Below are 17,932 nucleotides of genomic sequence, written 5' to 3'. Positions count from 1 at the left end.
AAAAGCTTTGCTTTGTGTTACGTTTAAGCATCCCTCTGAAACAGAACTGTATATCAGACTCATTTTTCTGGGAGACCTATAATCTTGCCGAAAATTAAATAGGGTCATCCTGCCCCTGAAGAACAACACTGGTCATTGTTTGTGTGTTAAACAATTAAACCTTCACATATGTCCAGTTCTGAATAAACTCTCCTGGGTTTTATCTATCTAATGATCTCTGAACAGATCCTTCATCTGTATTAATGAAAAAGCAATGGGCAGAAACATGTCCTAGTGACTTCTCTGTGGATTTTTCTCCTTCATACAATCCATGTAGTTAACTATTTTTGGTATGGAGATGGCAACAATTTATGTGTTTCCTCCTGAAGTAGTAAAATATGCAGGTCTTAATTATTTTATTGAACTGCATGTGTTTATATTTATGACCAAACCTTTTTTTTTTAACCTTACACCTCTGAGTGGCCCAATTGCATTCGCTTATTTACATAATAAAAAGAGAGGATCATCACTGTAAACTTTGAGAAGCAGTTACAAACACTCCAACTCTGTCCAGTGCAGTCCCAAGTCACTGCTGATGCTAGGGAAATGGTTGATATTAATGTGCATATAAATAATGTAGTTTAATAAAAAAGTGTAGTTGTTTAAACAAGTGCTTGCTTGTTTTCTTATCAGTGAATGGACTAAAAAAGGCTTGGGCACTCAGCAGCAAGCTGGATCCTAGTTGTGCTATAAATAAACTGGTGCACATGAATATAACACAATGAAACAGCAAAATTTATCATACAATATTTCACAGCTGTTAAAAGATCCCATAAATCAGACATCAGTCCTTGTTTCATGTCCTTTGAAAAAAATGACCTCTGTCTACTGAGCTTTCTTTTACTACAAGAATAGCAAGTGGTAAGACCCTGAACTCCTGTCTTTTCAAACAATTGAATTCATATAGCAGAAAACTGGCATCAGCAAGCAAAGCAGCTGCATACATTCCAAATATTGCTCTATTTAAAGCATCCCTTAACCTCACAGCAACAACTACAGAAGCAAACCTTTAAGCTTGTCCATAAATTCAGCAGGGAAGGAATGGCAGAGCCAGGTAAGAAGCACCGCTAAATATTATTGTAGAATGATATATATTTACAGTGTATAACAATGTAGCCTAAAGATATTTTGTTAATCCTAAAATACTAATTTCTGTACAATGCACAGCATATTTCCCTTCTCAATAAAAGGCACTGCCAGCTTGAAAACTAGTTCAGCTAGAGAAATAAAGCAGATTTGGGTTTCCATCCTGCTTCAGGTAAAATATTTTTTTACCTGTTTTTGCAATTTTGATAATCATATTTCTCTCTCTGAGTTTCTCTTATTTGTTTTCTTCTCAACATGAAAGAATGGAAAGCTGACTGGCTCTACAGGTTGAAGCTGAAAAGGACTATATAGCAAGTGTATCACAGATGAAATGTAGTAAACACATTAAAAAGAAAACATTTATCTTTTGGTCGTTTTTAGCTGTTCACATTTTTTTTTGTTTTTTAATAACCTGTCATAGCAAGCTACTTAACTAGATGTGTGCTTCTTTATGTTAATTGGATCCCTGTCACACAATTAAACTGGTATGATCATGCTGAGTAATGTATTTGATATACAAATACATTCCCTAATCTCAGGCTGCAGTCACAAAGGCAGAGTAAAACTCTTTTTGTGTCTGATATGAGCTACAGTACAGCAGTGTAGATTCAGAGTGTCAGAGAATAGAGAAATCATGAATGCATGTTTCACTGATTGCCTTTAAGAAACAAAATGGAAAAAGTGCATTTTTTGTGCACAGTTGCTTGTATTTTACACCATTCTCAAGAGCTTTAGCTGAAAAGTAGAAAGTTAACTGTGGACCTAGAGTTTGGTTGGCACATATAGTTACTCAGGTTATTTTTTTACTCATATAAATAACAATGTTTAATAATATGCTGTTTACCTTATGAAAATATAGAATATAAATATATCCAGTAAAAACTAGTAAGAGTATTTTTTGCTATTACTATAGTTATCGAGCACAGAGAAAACTGCTGATCTTGAATACACCTGCATGGTGAATGACACTTTTTATTTCTATCCGTTACGAACAATTAGTAATAATAATTAGTCATTTTGCTCCAGAGATCAAAATACTTTGCATTGGTCGGAAATTAATATTCATAGTTCTATTTTGCAATAAAGAAATGAAGGAAAAAGTGATTTAGTTAAGGTTTCCTGTAAGATCCTGGTGGAGCCTGGAATCCTCCCGGTTCCAAATTTTCAACATGATGCCCTTTCATCTAGACCTTGCTGCTTTCTTTCCAGCAAGGATAGAGGTATGTCTTTTCTCAAAGTCCTGAGTCCTGCACTACAAGCTGAATAGGATTTCTTCAGTAAGGGCCTTCAGTCTTTAAGTACTGAGGGCAGCAGACAATAAATTGAGAGGCAATTTTGCTTAAATGAAAAAGTGAGGAATGTAATGATTTTAAAATGTGACGGTGGCTGATGCAATCAGTCCCAGAGTCCCTGCTATATCCAGTTTGTTGGTAAAATTATTCGTCAGTAATGCACAGAGTATCTTCAATAACATTGTCCATGAGACTTAGCATCTGGGTAGTAGACGGCTTGAGCTTGTGACATCCAGGCATGTATGGGAGATGGTTTATCATTCTCACTGGTAGCATAAGCTGGGTGGGGGCAACTGGGACACCAATCCCAGGTGCAGATCCAGAGGTGGCACCAGAATGGCAGCCACCACAGAGCCTGTGCTACCGCTACAGCCTATATTGTGGGAGCTTGTGCCAAAGCAGCAGCAGACCCTGATGCTGCCCTAGCTGCCAAAATATAAAGTTATGCCTCTCATCCACACCACCACCAACAGAGCCTTTTAAGCAGATTTATGTTATCATCATTCTAAGTATGCATGACTACACGGTGATAAACTGTTTAATCGTTTTATTGACACCATGCAATCTTGATGCCTCAACCAAGCAGCCAGTTCAGTCTGAGCTCACTGTCAGCAGAAGGATTATTTTGTTTCTGCAGATCACTTTCTAGAGGGAGCATTTCTTTTTCTTAGAATAATACTTTGGCACCGACCAGATATCTATCTTTAACTGTTGTGACTTTCTGCTTTAACCAGAACTTCTTTGTCTACCGTATTATTTCTTTGTAAGAATGGCATTCCCTTATGGCTCTTTGAAGATTTCTTACCAAGAAATTTAAATTCAAAATGGTAAAAAACCCAGGCCCCCTCCCCCCACCAACAAACAAACAAAATAAATCCCATATATTACAAGAGTAGCAAAAAAAATCCAGGATAAGTACATGCATCAGCTGGTTAGGGGAAGGACAGGCTGATTATCATTCCTGAGTGAAATATCCAGAGAGTAGTTTAGTTGTTTGGATGGCTGGGTGGCTGGGTGGATGTACACCCATATACACACCCTTCACAGCTTAGGATATGAAACAATCTGCTGCCTTAAGTGAAATATGCAGAGTCTGCTTGAGGTATTTAGTGAAGGGAACATAAGAGACAGAACAACCACCCTGGGCAAAAGGAAAATTGGTCTCTGCCCCTGCCATGCCTGTTGATGTTGGTCTAAAGTAAAATGGAGCCTTTTTGTGATTGCATTACTAACCCGCATAAACCCAGTTCAGACTCAGACATCTCGGGGGTACTGGGAATTCTCTGAGACCCTAGTCATAATCCTGTCTATGTCAGTGGGAGTTTTATCTGAACCTGTATAAAGTTCTGGATTAAAGGAGGAATCTGTGAGTGATCAGCTTTCTAAAGCAGGGGTTGGCAACATATGGCCCACAGGCCAGATCAGGCCCATAGAGCCATTGGACCAGGATCACAGAGCCAGAGGGCTCTGTTTGTGCCCATGCCTGTGCCCACACTGGGGCTGGGTAGATTCCAGCTGCATCCATGCTGCTGTCACTTCTACCTGCCCTCCTGGCTTCAGTCTGACATGGGCTGGGTAGTTTCAGCATTGAGCTAGTGGCAGAGGGCTTTCCCTGTACCCATGCTGCTGGCACTTTCTCCCAGCCCCCTGCTACCAAGCTGGGGCATGAGAGTAGCTTTCCATCAGTAGGAAGCTGCACTGGGGCTGGGTAGCTTCAAGTTGTGCCTGTGCTACAGCCAAGCACAGGGGGATCAGGAAGAAGCAGTGGCAGTGTAGACGCAATTCGCAGATTCCTGGTCCTGGTGCAGCTCCCTGATGGCTGGAAGTTGTGCCTGCACCGCAACTGGAGAGCGAGGGACTGGGTAAAGTGGTGGAGGCACAGCTACCAGCTGCTTGGTCCCAGCATGGGAATGAGGAAAGCACTTCTACTACTAATATGCCCCAAACCCACCTTGTTTGTATTGGACCAGAACTGTGTTGTTCTGGCCCATGACATGTAAAAAAAGGTTACTGACCCCTGGCTTAGATTATACATTTCAGATATCTCGGTGATCCTTGTAGCCTGTAGACCCTTACTCCTTCAGATATTTTTTACTTGAAGGATCCTTGGCTTCCCTAGAATGACTTTTAGGAAGGAGCACTGCAGGACTGAGCTCTTCCAAGCTGCTGAACTACAGAGATCAAAGCACATAGTGTTTACCCATCATGTGCACAGGAGAGCTTCGGTGCGGTGAGAAGAACAATGCATGGGGCTCCTCCCTCTCTCCCCACCCTCAGAAGGAGATGTACACCACTGAGGAAGAGCAAAAACAAGTGCAATGGGGCAAAGACAAAACATACCAGGAGTGTGGATGCTGACTGTCTTATGGGGGACATGGCAGACTTTTGAGCTGCTCCTGCTGTCCACCACATGCTTGATCCAAAGTCTCCTGAAGTTCACAGAAATGTTTCCATTGGCTTTGGAGCTTGGATCACTTCCAGGGGAATGCTGGAGCTGTACATAGATTGTTCTTCTGCTTGTTTGTCCCCTTCCCTTGTGGACCTGGGGGAAGCCAGGATTGCCTCGGCATGCTCATAGCACTGGCAGGTCTGCCTCGAAACAGCTATTTATAATCAAATACCATGTTTGGAGGCTTCAGTCACTCACACTAAGGACAGAGAGAAATGTTTACCTCCAATGCACAGCTGCCAAAAATATACAGTTTTTTCCCTCTCCCCTGCCACTTTCCTTTAAAGCTTTAGTAATTAGCCATGGTGGAGAAACAGGACACTTAATATGGTGGCCCAGAGAATCCCCTTTCTAGATGCCTAACTGGGCTCTTACTCATGGGTGCAAGGTCATATTAAAGTTTAAGATTTGGAGATTTGGGGTCAGGATGGAATTTTCCCCCAAGTCAAATTGGCAGAGACTTTTAAGGTTTTTCACATTGCTCTCTGCAGTGAGTTTGCCTGTTAGGTTATATATAACTATAGAGTATGTCTCAAAGTCTGTCCATTGGTTCGGAAAATATTTGGCATAGTCATATATTATTTATGCTGGAGCCCTTAGCATTGGTGACACCTTAGTCTCTCCTGTTCTCTCTACTTATGCTGTCCAGTTTAATCTCCTGATGATTGCAACGCTCAAGTCTTATAACATTAAGTGTATGTGTTCAAAACTTAATGGCTTCTGGTATACAAGAGGTCAGACAGGGGATCTAATGGTCCCTTCTGGCCTTAAATTCTATGAAACTATGAAACATATACTTCCAATGATTCCTGTGAAACATTACTCCTCGCAGCCAGCTGCTTTGTGCTTCATGACAAATGACAGGCACAGAGTTGTTTCTGACCAACCAGCTCACAAAGTCTGCTGCTATTATCTTACTTACTTCAGCTAAATTGGACTTCTAGTAACAAAGCACCATGCTCTGCAGCCCCACTGGCAAGTCACCAATGTGCTCTGTTAAAACGCTCATCTGTGTCCCTGCAGACTCTGGCTCTTCATTTGTAATACTCCCTTTAGGAAATATGGCCGGCAAAGAGAAATCATTCCCTGAAGTGTCTCCTCCTTAAAAAGGATCAAATGTGACACAGTATCTATGAAGGAAAACATGGTTCTTGAATTCCCCTGTGGGATGGTGTAATCAGAATCCTGTAGCTAAATTGTACATTTGGTCTATGTGATTATTTATATATATTTGCCGTTCTGTTCTGTTCTGTATTTTAGATAAAGGTATAATAGTTTTTGAGCCTTGATTTCTCTCTCTCTCTCTTTCTCTCTGTTATGTAGCTTTAATAGGAAATACTAAACTACAGGGTATGTCTCAAAGGCTGTCAGTTTTTGATTCAGAAAATGTTTTGCATGGACATATGCTATTAATTAACCCATCAAAAGTTTCCCAATGTTTTTCATTGGCAAAGGAAGTTTCTCTGATGCAAGAGAATTAACATGATCTCATCCTAAACTCAGAGTACTGCTGCTGATGTCATACTTTCTTAGCAAGCTCCTGCAGTACATGCTTGCAGTTTACTGGAATCAGTTGGAAAATATTTATTGAAATTCTGATGAAGAACAGAAACAGATATTTTCTAATCCCACTTTGCTTTATGAAAATCTTCATGTAGAAGCATCATCCTAGATAGAAATTAAAAATCTCTTAGGCTTGCAATTAACTTGTCCATGTACTAGCAGCTATCATAGAAAAGCTGTCCCATTGTTTGGATCAGAGTGGACCAGAGCAGCCAAACTGGTGGCATGGTCCTGTCAAAAGAATGGCAAGAAATTGTGTGCCACATCACACATACAATTTCCCCAGGTATCCTGTATGCTATCTCTTGTTTTATTTGGAAACTGAGACCTGTAAGTAATATCACATTAATGGGTAGCCACCACAGCTCTCACCATAGTATATTGCCTTTACATTTGGCTAAAAGATGGTTCAGTCTCTGTGTGCACACTGGACTCCAGGAAGCTCAGGGAAAGGTAGTGAGTCCTTGAGGGTAATACCATGGTGAACCATCTTTTGGTGATGTGACCTTATACCACGCAGTGCCTGAGTGGCCAGACTAGCCTACAGTATGAGCATACATTGAGAATATGTTCTTGACATCTTGCTTGGAGCCTTTGGGCACAAATGTGATGCTGAAGAGCCATCATATTTTTAGTTTAGTGGTGCCAACCCAATAGGAATGCCAGAAGGTGTGTATGCAAGAGGGGGATTGTCTCTTCTGGGAGAGCTTGTGTGAGTAAAGGTCTTATAGCCCATGCTGATAAAAGAGAGGACCATAGTTCTGTACCCTCTCCTTGAGCTCTCCTTATACCTGCTGGACAATAGAAACTAAGTTCTGTCTCTGCTTTTGCTATGCATCTTTGTAGTTAAGCCAGCCAAGATATGGTGAGTCTAATGGTTGTACATTAGTGGTTGTACACTGTTTTTCTTGATAGTAGTGAGTGATTTGTACAGCAATAATGGTGATGATGATAATACTAATGCTAGCTTGTTGTCTCAGAACACTGTTGTTTGTTTTAAGATAATGATAGGTTTTTCATGTTTAACTGTATGGATTTTAGAATTAGTATAATGTGCCCTTACTATGCCCTTCTCTGAATAAAAATCTATATTCTCTCTCTTCAGCAGAAAATCAATACTCACGTTTTGTTATACCTGCACTTCTTGTGGTTGGCTGGATAATTGGTTGTGCATTAATGGTGTACATTGTCTTCTCTTGATTAGAAGTAAGTGATTTGTACACTATATGTACATATATACAGTTAACACTTACTGAAGTTTGCATTGCTACCTTTTAACTAACAGATTTTTTTTTGTCCCACAGGAAAGAAAATTTTGCAATGATGTTGATTAGAAGAGCCCAGAAATTTAAATGGAAATCTCTAGTCATTAAATTATGTGCTGTACACGTTGTATTTTAATATCACAATGTAGGATTGAATATGGACTTTGTCCAATGTAAATGAGTGATGCTCATTAGCGATGAGAAGATTCATCCTGCCATTTTTGTAATCTTTAAGTACTTTGGGAGTCCAATCATAGGTCCACCTGTCTTCCAAACCACAGATTGCTGCCATCTTCAATTTTCAGCATTTTGTAAACAGAATCTTTATTTTTGGTTATAAACACACAGTTCCAGCTGGAACTGGCGATCTAGAAATAAACCTATATATTGTGATATATGGTAAAGCAAATTACATGGGATGTAAGCTATCCCTAGCAAATAGATTGGTCATTGTTAATTTTTTGTTATTAAAAAAGCAGGAATCAAACTATAATGGAAATAATGCCTTAAACTCTGATATATAGGTTCTAAATAAATTTTCCAAAACAAAATCTTATTTTGTTTTTTTAAGATCCTATCATCCAAAATAATAAAAATCCATATATTGAAAGGTCCACATATCAAACAATCCAAAGGTCCTTTGGAAGATAAAAGATAGAAAGGAAAATCTGCTATATTGATATGCTAAGCATTCTATATGTGGCTTGCTAGTATAAATATGACTTGGTTCTTATAACATTAAAAAACTTAAGTTATTCTTCACTGATAGATGTGAAAATAACCATTGACCATTTGGCTCAGAAGACTAGTTCTAGGGCCACGTTTTACTTCTCACTCATTATCAGTGAGTGTATTAAGTTAATTCACTTATTATCCCACATCAAAATAAATGGGACCTGACTAAAATGGGAGTTAGACTAGGCCTTAATATAAGCAGTTCCACTAAAAACAATAAAACTATATGCACAAGGAGAGAAGAAAATGACCTTTCGTAGCAGGTAATCATTCTCATCCTAGAGCCTATTTACGCACTTTACTAAACCATCACCAATTTTAGCTCAGGCATTGCAATGATGAGAACCTGTGTATTGAATAGCTGAGTAGTTGCAGGCTGGGAGTGAGGCATAGCTATGTGGGAAAGCATACAGAGTAGATACACTAGTTGCATTAATCACAGATCTTTATCAACACTAAAAATGCATGGCACTAATGCGTTAAAGAATGCATTACAACTTTATGTAACAAGTTATTGGTGTTCATCTACAAATTATAGCCACCACTCTGAGGGATCAAGTGCTTTCTGTGAGGTACTTCAGTTAGATACTTTGTTAGCATCTTCTGGGTGGTGCCCAAGCCACTAAGGGGAGAAAGTGGCATGAGTCTGCATTTCAAGTCACTACTTACTTGGTTGTGTTCAACAGGGAGGATCTATAAAGGTGTGTTGGTACTCCCTACCCATGTGTACCAACACAATGACATAATCACGCTTGCATGCAGCTGTGGAAGCTATTTTGAATTCACTAGATAGGAAGAGAGAAGTGTCAGGAGATAATGTGCTTCTGAATATGCTAGAAAGTGGTAGGTGAGGAAAGCTGTCAGGTTATTTCACTGAACATTGTTTTGAAGAGGACTCTAGCAGTAAGAAGGGGCTTTGTAACATCACCTTGTCCCCACTCCACTTTACAAGATTTTTTGGTGATGCTCCAATTTTCCACCTGATGTAAAGGAATTCTTAGTCTAGCTACATTTCCCTCTCCCCTGACGTCTCAGGGGAGAGGTGTTGGAAGGCTTTCCCATGAACACCTCCTCTCATCTTTCTGAGAAAGGCCTGAAGGTAATAGTCACTCAAGCTTGGAAGCTGAATTCCTCAAAACACCATCTGGAGACATTTATTTACCAGAAGCATAAGTTTCTATAAAAATCAAGGAACAGTTAGATCCATCTAGATGCAAGGCTCCTCTAAACATACCGCACTCAAATAGCCAATGGTGTCTGCTTACCATGGGATAAAAACAGACTTCGAATTTCCAATATATGTAGGGGGGTAGAACAGGGTTGCCAGCTCTGTTTGAATCTACTCCGGAAAGTTTCTGGAATGCCAACATGCCCACGACACACAATGCTAACTTGCCCGTGTGCTTGCATATATTAATTACAGATTACAGTATGTAGACTTTGCATCAGGAAGGCAAATGCACACTACTATTACATTTTAAAAACCCACTGGGCTGTTGTATAGATCAGATTCAACATGTAATATTTATTTTAATGAATGCCCTATCATTTATCTCCCAGGTGACTCTCAGCAGTCTCCTGGAGATTTATATCTAACTCCTGGAGGCTCCAGGGCAATCATGAAGGGTTGGCACCCTAGGGTAGAAAGGGCACACATTGTAAGGAGCAAGACCCAGAATGGCAGTAAGAATCTTACCCTGGGACAACAGAGATGCATGGAGGAAGGCATGATGCTAGAGTCCTGGGGATCAATCATGCCCAAAATGTGGGGTGGGAAATATCAGGTGTGTCTAAAAACCTAGAGAGGAAATTTCTATTTATTTTATTTGGAGTAGCTACATTTAGGTTCCATGTTGATTTTAAATGTGTTTTCTTACTCATGACAAGTGCTGATTTTAGGCAAAACCCCTCTGAGATCAGTAGTTACTTTTGTTTCTAAGAGCAGCTAGATGCAAGGTCTCAATGGCTCATGGCTAAATAACAGTATTGTAGTGGGCCATTAATTTAGTCCAAAAAGTTTTGAACAACTAGAGAAATTCATACTCATAGATGTTACTCGTCACCAACTTCCAATACCAGGTTTTCTTTTAAAACGTCACTTCTCATCTGATTGCCAATGCACTGGAAACCCTACTGTAGGAACACCTCCACAGTACAGTGGTGCTTTTTGATTGGTAATGAATTGTGCCCTGAGGTTACCCATGTGCTTTAGGACATAAATTACCGTCATCCTCAAAATATAAGTTTGTAATCCTGTCTGCTTGCAAGCCCATGGATAAGCCTTCCAAGATAGCAGTGCATACTTTGCTTGAAAGGTTTGGTTGGCCTCAGATGCCATTGGCATGGCAGATGATGTAACACAAGTAACACAACCTATGACTTTCTGAATATTTCTAATAGTTAGAAATGGCTTTGGCTTCTTTTTAGCATAGCTTCTACTTATTTCACATATGCACTCATTTACTGGGATTTCCAAGGGCAAAGCAAGGTCAGATGTATAATAAAAGAAGTACTCACAATAAGAGACCAGCTGACATTGAACTTAGGCTGAAACAGTTGCTTGGAGTGGATTTTAGGGTTAGTTTGATAATATCAAAATAGAGTTAGATGTTAGCATATTTGTCTGACTTACTTTTCTTAAAGGAACTCCTGTGAGGTAAATAGAATTGGCAAATTCATATTTTTGTTTTAAAGATGTTGTTTTGGCCTTGTGCCTAATTTTAGATCCCACTATGTTTCCATGGATTTTATTCTAACCAAATAAAACCTCAAAGGTAAGTTCCTCTTTGCCCAATGCCTAATGAAGGCACAAAATAGAATTTACAGTGATTTTTAATCAGAACTGAATCAAGCTAATTTGGTCCGTCTCCCTCCTCTCCCCCACTCCCCAATGAAAACCATTTAATTTCATGACCATGGTCTTCTCTATGATCTTTACCTCCAGTACACTTAGCCCTGCTCAGAACTCTATTAAAATGTAAGTGGTGGAAATTCAGATTCTCAATAGAAATGCAGAATAGTTACTGCTTTGTGTTTGTGTATGTGTGTGCATGTGTGTGCATGTGCACAAGTGTGTGTGTGTGAGAGAGAGAAGGGTTGGGTGGAACAGGAGAGGAGTTAGGAGGATTTGTGATATGCCCTAGACATGTCAAATCAGAACATGTTCTTATTTCATTGGAACCTTGCAGAATGCCAGCACACTGCATCACATCACTATCTGGGTCCTGATCCTGTAACTGGGACTGTTTAAATAGATTCTTTCACCTTTATAGAGCCTCACTGAAACCATAGATTGTATCTCCATATGAGTTTGTGCATTGCATAGCAAACCTATCTTATCAAGATCTGAAAAAAAACAGCCAGACTAAAATGTTAATAACTGCACTCACCTCCTAATGGCCTCTGAAACCCAGGACTATTGAAATATTCGAACAGTGCTTGAGAAGCTGGAAGCCTGTAGAGTTCTGAAGTACCATATGTAGCTTGGCCCATAAACTTTCTTGAAAATATAGCTTAACCTTCCAGCTATTGCCCACAAGACAAATCTAAGGCAGCTTGAGGTAAAGGGTTTTAATCTGCTCCCAAGGAAGTTTGAGATAAAACTCTCATTGGCTTGAATAAGAAGCAGTCTTGGCTAGTGGATAGAGCAATTCATACAAAAGGTAAGGAGTCTGTTCCTGGCATTCTCACATGTTTTCTGAGTGATGTTGGGCAAGTCCTCTTGCCCTTCTGTGCCTAAGATCTGTTTCTGTGAGATGGGAACAATGACCTTCTTTTGAAAATGCTTTGAGATCTGGTGATGAGAAGTTCCAGATCATTTGGTCTGATCTTGCATACCTCACAAGCCATTGCATTTCACTCAGCTATTCCTCCATTAAGCCACAACACTTTAGTGAGGCTAAAGCATTGCAGTCCTCAAGGCTAAGTACAGACAGTCAAAAAGCCTGAGGCTAAATTGATTCAATCTTTGCAGGTTAGTCTAAGCTGCATAGGTTGAACTGATAAGCAAGTGAATTCACTTTTGGTTTTGGAAATGCACCCACATGCCTGCAGTGGCCCAGGCCAGAAGCCAGGAGGTGCTAGAGCACGCCTCCCTGCTCTGCTGGAGCTGGTAGCTTGGGCCAAGGTTAGCCCACTCCCTTGGAGGGTGGGGGTGGGAGGGCAGGGGGAGTTTGCAGGGGAGGGTTTGCTGGGGACTGTGAGTTAACTTGAATCTGGAGGGGATCTGAGATAGAGGTTCAATAAACTGATTTAACCTATATCAGTTAAGTTCGATACTAAATCTTTCCAGGTTTATCTGAAATTGGTTTTGGCCATTTTGCAAGTGGTTTATTTGCACTGAACTTCTATTGTGTTACAGATTTGAACTCGTTTCCAATCACTTATACCAGTTTATGTGTAATGTGTGTCACTAGCCCAAGAGACTAAGCTGTATGGTACGGGTATTCCCTTTGCCCCACTAGGTGAGATATTCACAGAATACCTAAGCAGGCAAACCATACTCCATGCTATTGAGAAAAGTGAGAATCCCACCGTATCCATGCCCATCTGACCAGGGAGAAAAGTCCTTTTCAACCCCAATCTGGTGATTGATATGATCCTGAGCATGTGAACAAGACGTGTCTGACAGTCTTCTCTGTACTCTCTCAGAGCACTGCCTCTTTCCGCTGATGCTGCATCTCCAACCGTATCCAATTTCTGATTCTTCAGAAGAACTGGAGGAAAATTAAACAGTATAAAGCTGGCCATTTTTGTATCAGTTTCCTTCCTGAGTGCTGCAGATGACTGGCTGAAGCCCTAAAACATAAGATTTGTGGATACTCACTGTTTTACTGGAGAACTGCATGTTATGAGCATGTGGGAGGTTGCACGGGCAGTCTGTTCTCTCTGGGGCCTCAAAGGAAGAAGGCGAAGCCAGGGGGCTCTCAGATTCACCTATTCCAAAGCTACAGGGGATCGTCTGTGTGTGTTTGATCACAGAATTTCTCCCAGATACATATCTTTGAAGCAGACACTTATTTTCACTTTAAAGACTCCAAGCAAAGATATGTGCACTTAGAAGATCAGCTCCTAAGCAGCTCATTCAAAGTTGTGAAGGGAGAAGGAGATTTTCAGAGGCACAAAGAGGCCCACCTCATGTTGAAAGTCAAATCTTGGTGTTGTTGAATGCCTCCCTATATGGCTGTCCAAAGCAGGGTGATCTCAATTGCATTAACTCCCAGTGCAACTCTTAGTTGTACTACACTTTTTTTTTTCATAAGACCATTTTTCATTTTGAAGTAGACAGTGCCATTAAGTTGTTTAACATAAGTATTCCAATATTTGCTCCTTGTGATTTGTGTTGCACCAACGCTGTTACATAAAACTCACAGGAAATTAAACTGTCCAGCTTGCTTTGCAGGTTTCATTATTTCTATAATTCCTGTAATATTTGCCAGTTTGCCACTTGGTGATGCTCTGTGTTTTGGACACATTATTTTTTAGAGTGGTATATCTCACATGCACCCAGTAGATGGCATTGCCTTTGCAGTTACAGCATTTCCTGTACTGGAAGGCAGAGAGGCAGATTGGTGTTCTATTTCTATTTTTTTTTCATATTTATGGAAATTGCTGAATGTAAAATCAAACAAGCTGAAGCAAGTAGGTCAAGAAAGTGACAAAATAAGATTGAACTTTTTCTTCACTCTGTAAGTTACTGATGACCTTTTGTGCTTTTATATTTCAGTTTAATGATAAGACTTTGCAGAAAATAAGTTATGCAAACTCAAGCAAGGCAAACAGATGATTTTGATATTTAGGGCCATACAATGGCACAATGGGTCATTATAGTGGGTAAATGAATATCTTTTATTCCTTTCGAATTAGAACTAAAAATATAAAAATAACCAACAAAATTTATCACTAGCTTTGTTTTAGCTTTATTTAGGAGCAGAGGGTCCATCTGACAAGGAAAAGGCAAGCAAATAGTCTGGTAGCCATTATATTATACTTGTCTTAGCTATTTCTGACACTTTGACCTTCGCTTTCTCCTAAGGAGAATGCATAATACAGTGAAATGACGGCACTGCTCAAAAGAGAGCAGTGAAACAAAACACTCCTGGCTCACATTGTTGAGTCAATCTGTCCTAAAAGGAGAGAAAGTTGTAGCTATTTTTTTACAAGAAAAGATAATCTTCCTCCCCTCTTCCCCACCCCACTGAATAAGCTTGACCATTTTGCAGAGTGACTGCTTTGCAGTCATTTTTTACCATGTCAGCTCCATTCCTGAATAGCCCACACATGGTCCTTTCCATCAAAAAACAATACTGTGTTCTGCTGGAGCCTCCTGCATGAGCAGGGGGTGGACTCAGAAGTCCTTTCAATCTACAATATCTATGATCCTGCCCCATTTGTCAGGAGTGCTTATTATCCAGCCACCCATAGCATTTTTCAAGGAGACTTTGGCTGTCTGACTCCCACCAAAATGAGGGGGTGTGTTGCAATTAAAATGAAGCAATAGTTTTAGTGTTTTTCTGTTACAATGCCATTGATTGAGTGGCTAGTTTACACAGCGTTTGCATTTTCATTATACATTCTGTATAGGGCCAGGTCTTTAGTTAGTATACATCAGTAGACCTACATCCAAGAAGTTACAACAGTTAACAGCAGCTGGTCCTCTAAAAGCAGAGATGACCCACTGTATTTTAGGGTTCACCTTCTAACTTTTCAGGCTTCTGGGTCTTAACTGAATGTTTTCAGTATAATTATTCCAGTAGACACAGGACCACATTTGGGCTATCGTTCAGGGGCAGGGAAATTATTCCATTTTATTCACAAGAAGCAGAAGGGGGACATTGAAGCCAAGATCCTTGTCCTGGAGTCTGTGAATAGCTTCCCCAAAATTCAGGGAACAGTTATAGCAACAAACTGCGTCCTGGAGGCTTCTAGAATCTGATGGGTTACATGGTGCTATGCGGTGCTTTCTGGGAAGTTTCTTTTTGTCTTTTAATTTCATTGATTGTTGTATCCATAGAAGCCAGGCCTCAAAAGAACTTCTTGGTTCTTCTCCACGACAGCACAGAGAGAAGACAATTGTCAGCACATTGCAATTACACACAGGGTGTGAAGTAATTAAAATAAACCTAATAGCCTAAAAGTGATTCCTTCTCTCTCTCCCCCAACACCCATCTATTCTGATCCAAGACCACTGTTTCTCCTATTCTTCATTCCTACCTAGTAATTGCCTTCTTTCATGGTCTCTTTGACTAGGGACAGAAATTACACATAAACCAGGATAAGTGATTGGAAACTGGTTTGGATAGGTAACACAACAGAAATTCAGTGCACATAAACTGCTTTCAAAATGCCTAAATCATTTCTAAGATAAACCTGGTTGGATATACTCTCAGACTTAACTGATTTAAGTTAAATCAGTTTATTGAATTTCTATCTCAGATCCCCTCCAGATTCAAGTTAACTCACGGTCCCCCAGCATCCCAGGATTCATAGATTGTAAGGGGCTGGAAGGGACCTTGCAAGATCATCGGATCCAGCCCCCCTGCATTGGGCAGGAAAGACAACTGGGTTCGGGTGATCCTAGCAACGTGACCGTTCAGTCTCCTCTAGAAGATTACACCACTTCTGGAGGGAGTTTATTCCACGGTCTGGACTGTGAAGAAGTTTGTCCTACAGTTAAGCCTAAAGTGGCCTTCCAGGAGTTTGTGGCCATTATTCCCAGTTTTCCCCAAAGGTGCCCTGGTGAACAGTTGTTTGCCAAGCCCTTGATGTACTCCTTTGATGTAACAGTAAGCTGCTACCAAGTCCCCTCTCAGAAGTGGTGATGCATAGGGGGTGCGTGTGCACCCCCTGAGAGCACTGGTGCATCCCCCTGTCAGGCCGAACTCCCTGTTTAGCTGGTGGGCGGGGGGGGGGGCAGGTAGGAGCACCAATGCCCCCCTGCAAGCCCCCACTGCGAGTGGCCATGGGACTTCTGGAAGCGGTGTGGCGGCTTTCATGGTGAGTGAGATCGGGGGTGGGGAACCCCCCGGTTAATACGATTGGTCTCCTTTGGGACACGTGCCCCCCCTGATTCAAGAGGCACCAGTCACCCATGACTCTCAGCCTTCTCTTTTGTAGGCTGAAGAGGCCCAAGTCCCTCAGCCTTTTCTCGTATGGCGTGCCTTGCAAGTCTCTGATCATATGGGTGGATTTTCTCTGGACTCTCTCAATCTTGTCTACATCCTTGTTAAAGTGTGGTGCCCAGAACTGGATGCAGTACTCCACCTGTAGTCTCACCAATGCTGAGTAAAGCAGATGAATCACTTCCTTGGTTTTGCTTGGGATGCATCGGTTGATGCTTGTCAGAGTATTATAGCAACAAACTGCGTTTGCCCTGCTGGCTACAGCATTGCACTGATAGTTCATGTTCATACTATGGTCTATTATTACCCCTAGGTTCCTTTCAGTCATGGGGCTAGTCAGTTTGGCACCAATGAGCCAGTAATATACTGGGGATTGTTCATCCCCGGATGGAGCACTTTACACTTCGCAATGTCGAACTTCATCTGGTTCTGATCTGCCCAACTTGCCAACCTGTGTAGGTCTGTCTGTATCTGCAACCTATTTTCAAATGTGACCATGCTCTCCCATAATTTGGTGTCATGTGCAAACTTGGTCAGTGTACTCTTCACCCCCACATCCAAATCACTGATAAATATGTTGAAAAGCACTGGGCCAAGCACAGACTCCTGAGTTACACCATTGGCCACTTCTCGCCAGGACGGCACATATCTGTTCATTAGAACTCGCTGGGTCCTACCCCTCAGCCAGTTTCCTACCCACCTACCTGTCAAGCAGTTAAGCCAGCCATCCTCCAATTTTCCCATGAGAACATCATGGGATACCAGATCAAAGTCCTTTTGGAAGTCTAGGTATATAAAGTTGACCTCCTTTCTCTTATCCAGGTGGCGAGTTACCTGGTTGTAGAAAGTGATGAGATTGAAAAAACAAGAGCTGCCCATGATGAAGCCATGCTGGCTGTCATTCAGAATCCTACCTTCTGCAATCGTATCGCACATAGACTCCTTGAAGAATTTTTCCAGGATTTTCCCTGGGATAGAAGTTAGGTTAATTGGCCTATAGTTGCCTGGGTCCTCTCTTCTCCCCTTCTTGAGGGCACAACATTGGCCCTCTTCCAGTCTTCAGGGATGCCCCCCCAAGTGCCACAAGTTTTGGAAGAGTTTCACCAGAAGTCTCAGGATGACTTCAGCCAACTCCTTTAGCACTCTTAGGTGAAGTTCATTAGGTCCTGCTGACTTATAAATGTCTAACTTTTCTAACTGATCATGCCCCAGCTCAGTGTCAACAGTAGGAAGGCAGTCATTCCCACCATGCCCATTCTGAACCTTATCTTATAGCATGATTTTCCCCTTAGTCTGGTAAAACACTGAAGCAAAGTAGTCATTCAGGAGTGTAGTTTTCTCCTGAGTGTCAGTAACCATCTGTCCTGAGTCATTAAGCAGTGG

At 41.1% G+C, this 17,932-nt stretch overlaps 1 protein-coding gene across 3 annotated transcripts; it reads left to right on the top strand.

The window, feature by feature from the left end:
• Positions 1-780: 780 nt before the first annotated feature.
• STRIT1 (small transmembrane regulator of ion transport 1) lies at positions 781-13,815 on the top strand. 3 transcript variants are annotated; one of them, XM_059731056.1, is made up of 4 exons: positions 781-1,093; positions 7,535-7,635; positions 7,715-8,692; positions 13,080-13,815. In XM_059731056.1, the coding sequence occupies exons 1-2, from the start codon at positions 1,081-1,083 to the stop codon at positions 7,627-7,629; spliced, it is 108 nt and encodes a 35-aa protein (XP_059587039.1). In that variant the 5' UTR covers positions 781-1,080; the 3' UTR covers positions 7,630-7,635; positions 7,715-8,692; positions 13,080-13,815. The 3 variants fall into 3 exon arrangements, with proteins under 3 accessions (XP_059587039.1, XP_059587040.1, XP_059587038.1); XM_059731057.1 differs by having other exon boundaries at positions 784-1,093; positions 7,538-7,635; positions 7,734-8,692; XM_059731055.1 differs by having other exon boundaries at positions 791-1,093; positions 7,734-8,692.
• The last annotated feature ends 4,117 nt before the right edge of the window (positions 13,816-17,932 follow it).

The sequence above is a fragment of the Alligator mississippiensis genome, chromosome 7 (genome assembly GCF_030867095.1).
Source record: "Alligator mississippiensis isolate rAllMis1 chromosome 7, rAllMis1, whole genome shotgun sequence".
Taxonomy (NCBI): domain Eukaryota; kingdom Metazoa; phylum Chordata; order Crocodylia; family Alligatoridae; genus Alligator; species Alligator mississippiensis.
Note: the sequence above shows the minus strand (reverse complement) of the source record. Positions and strands in the feature narration are given on the sequence as shown.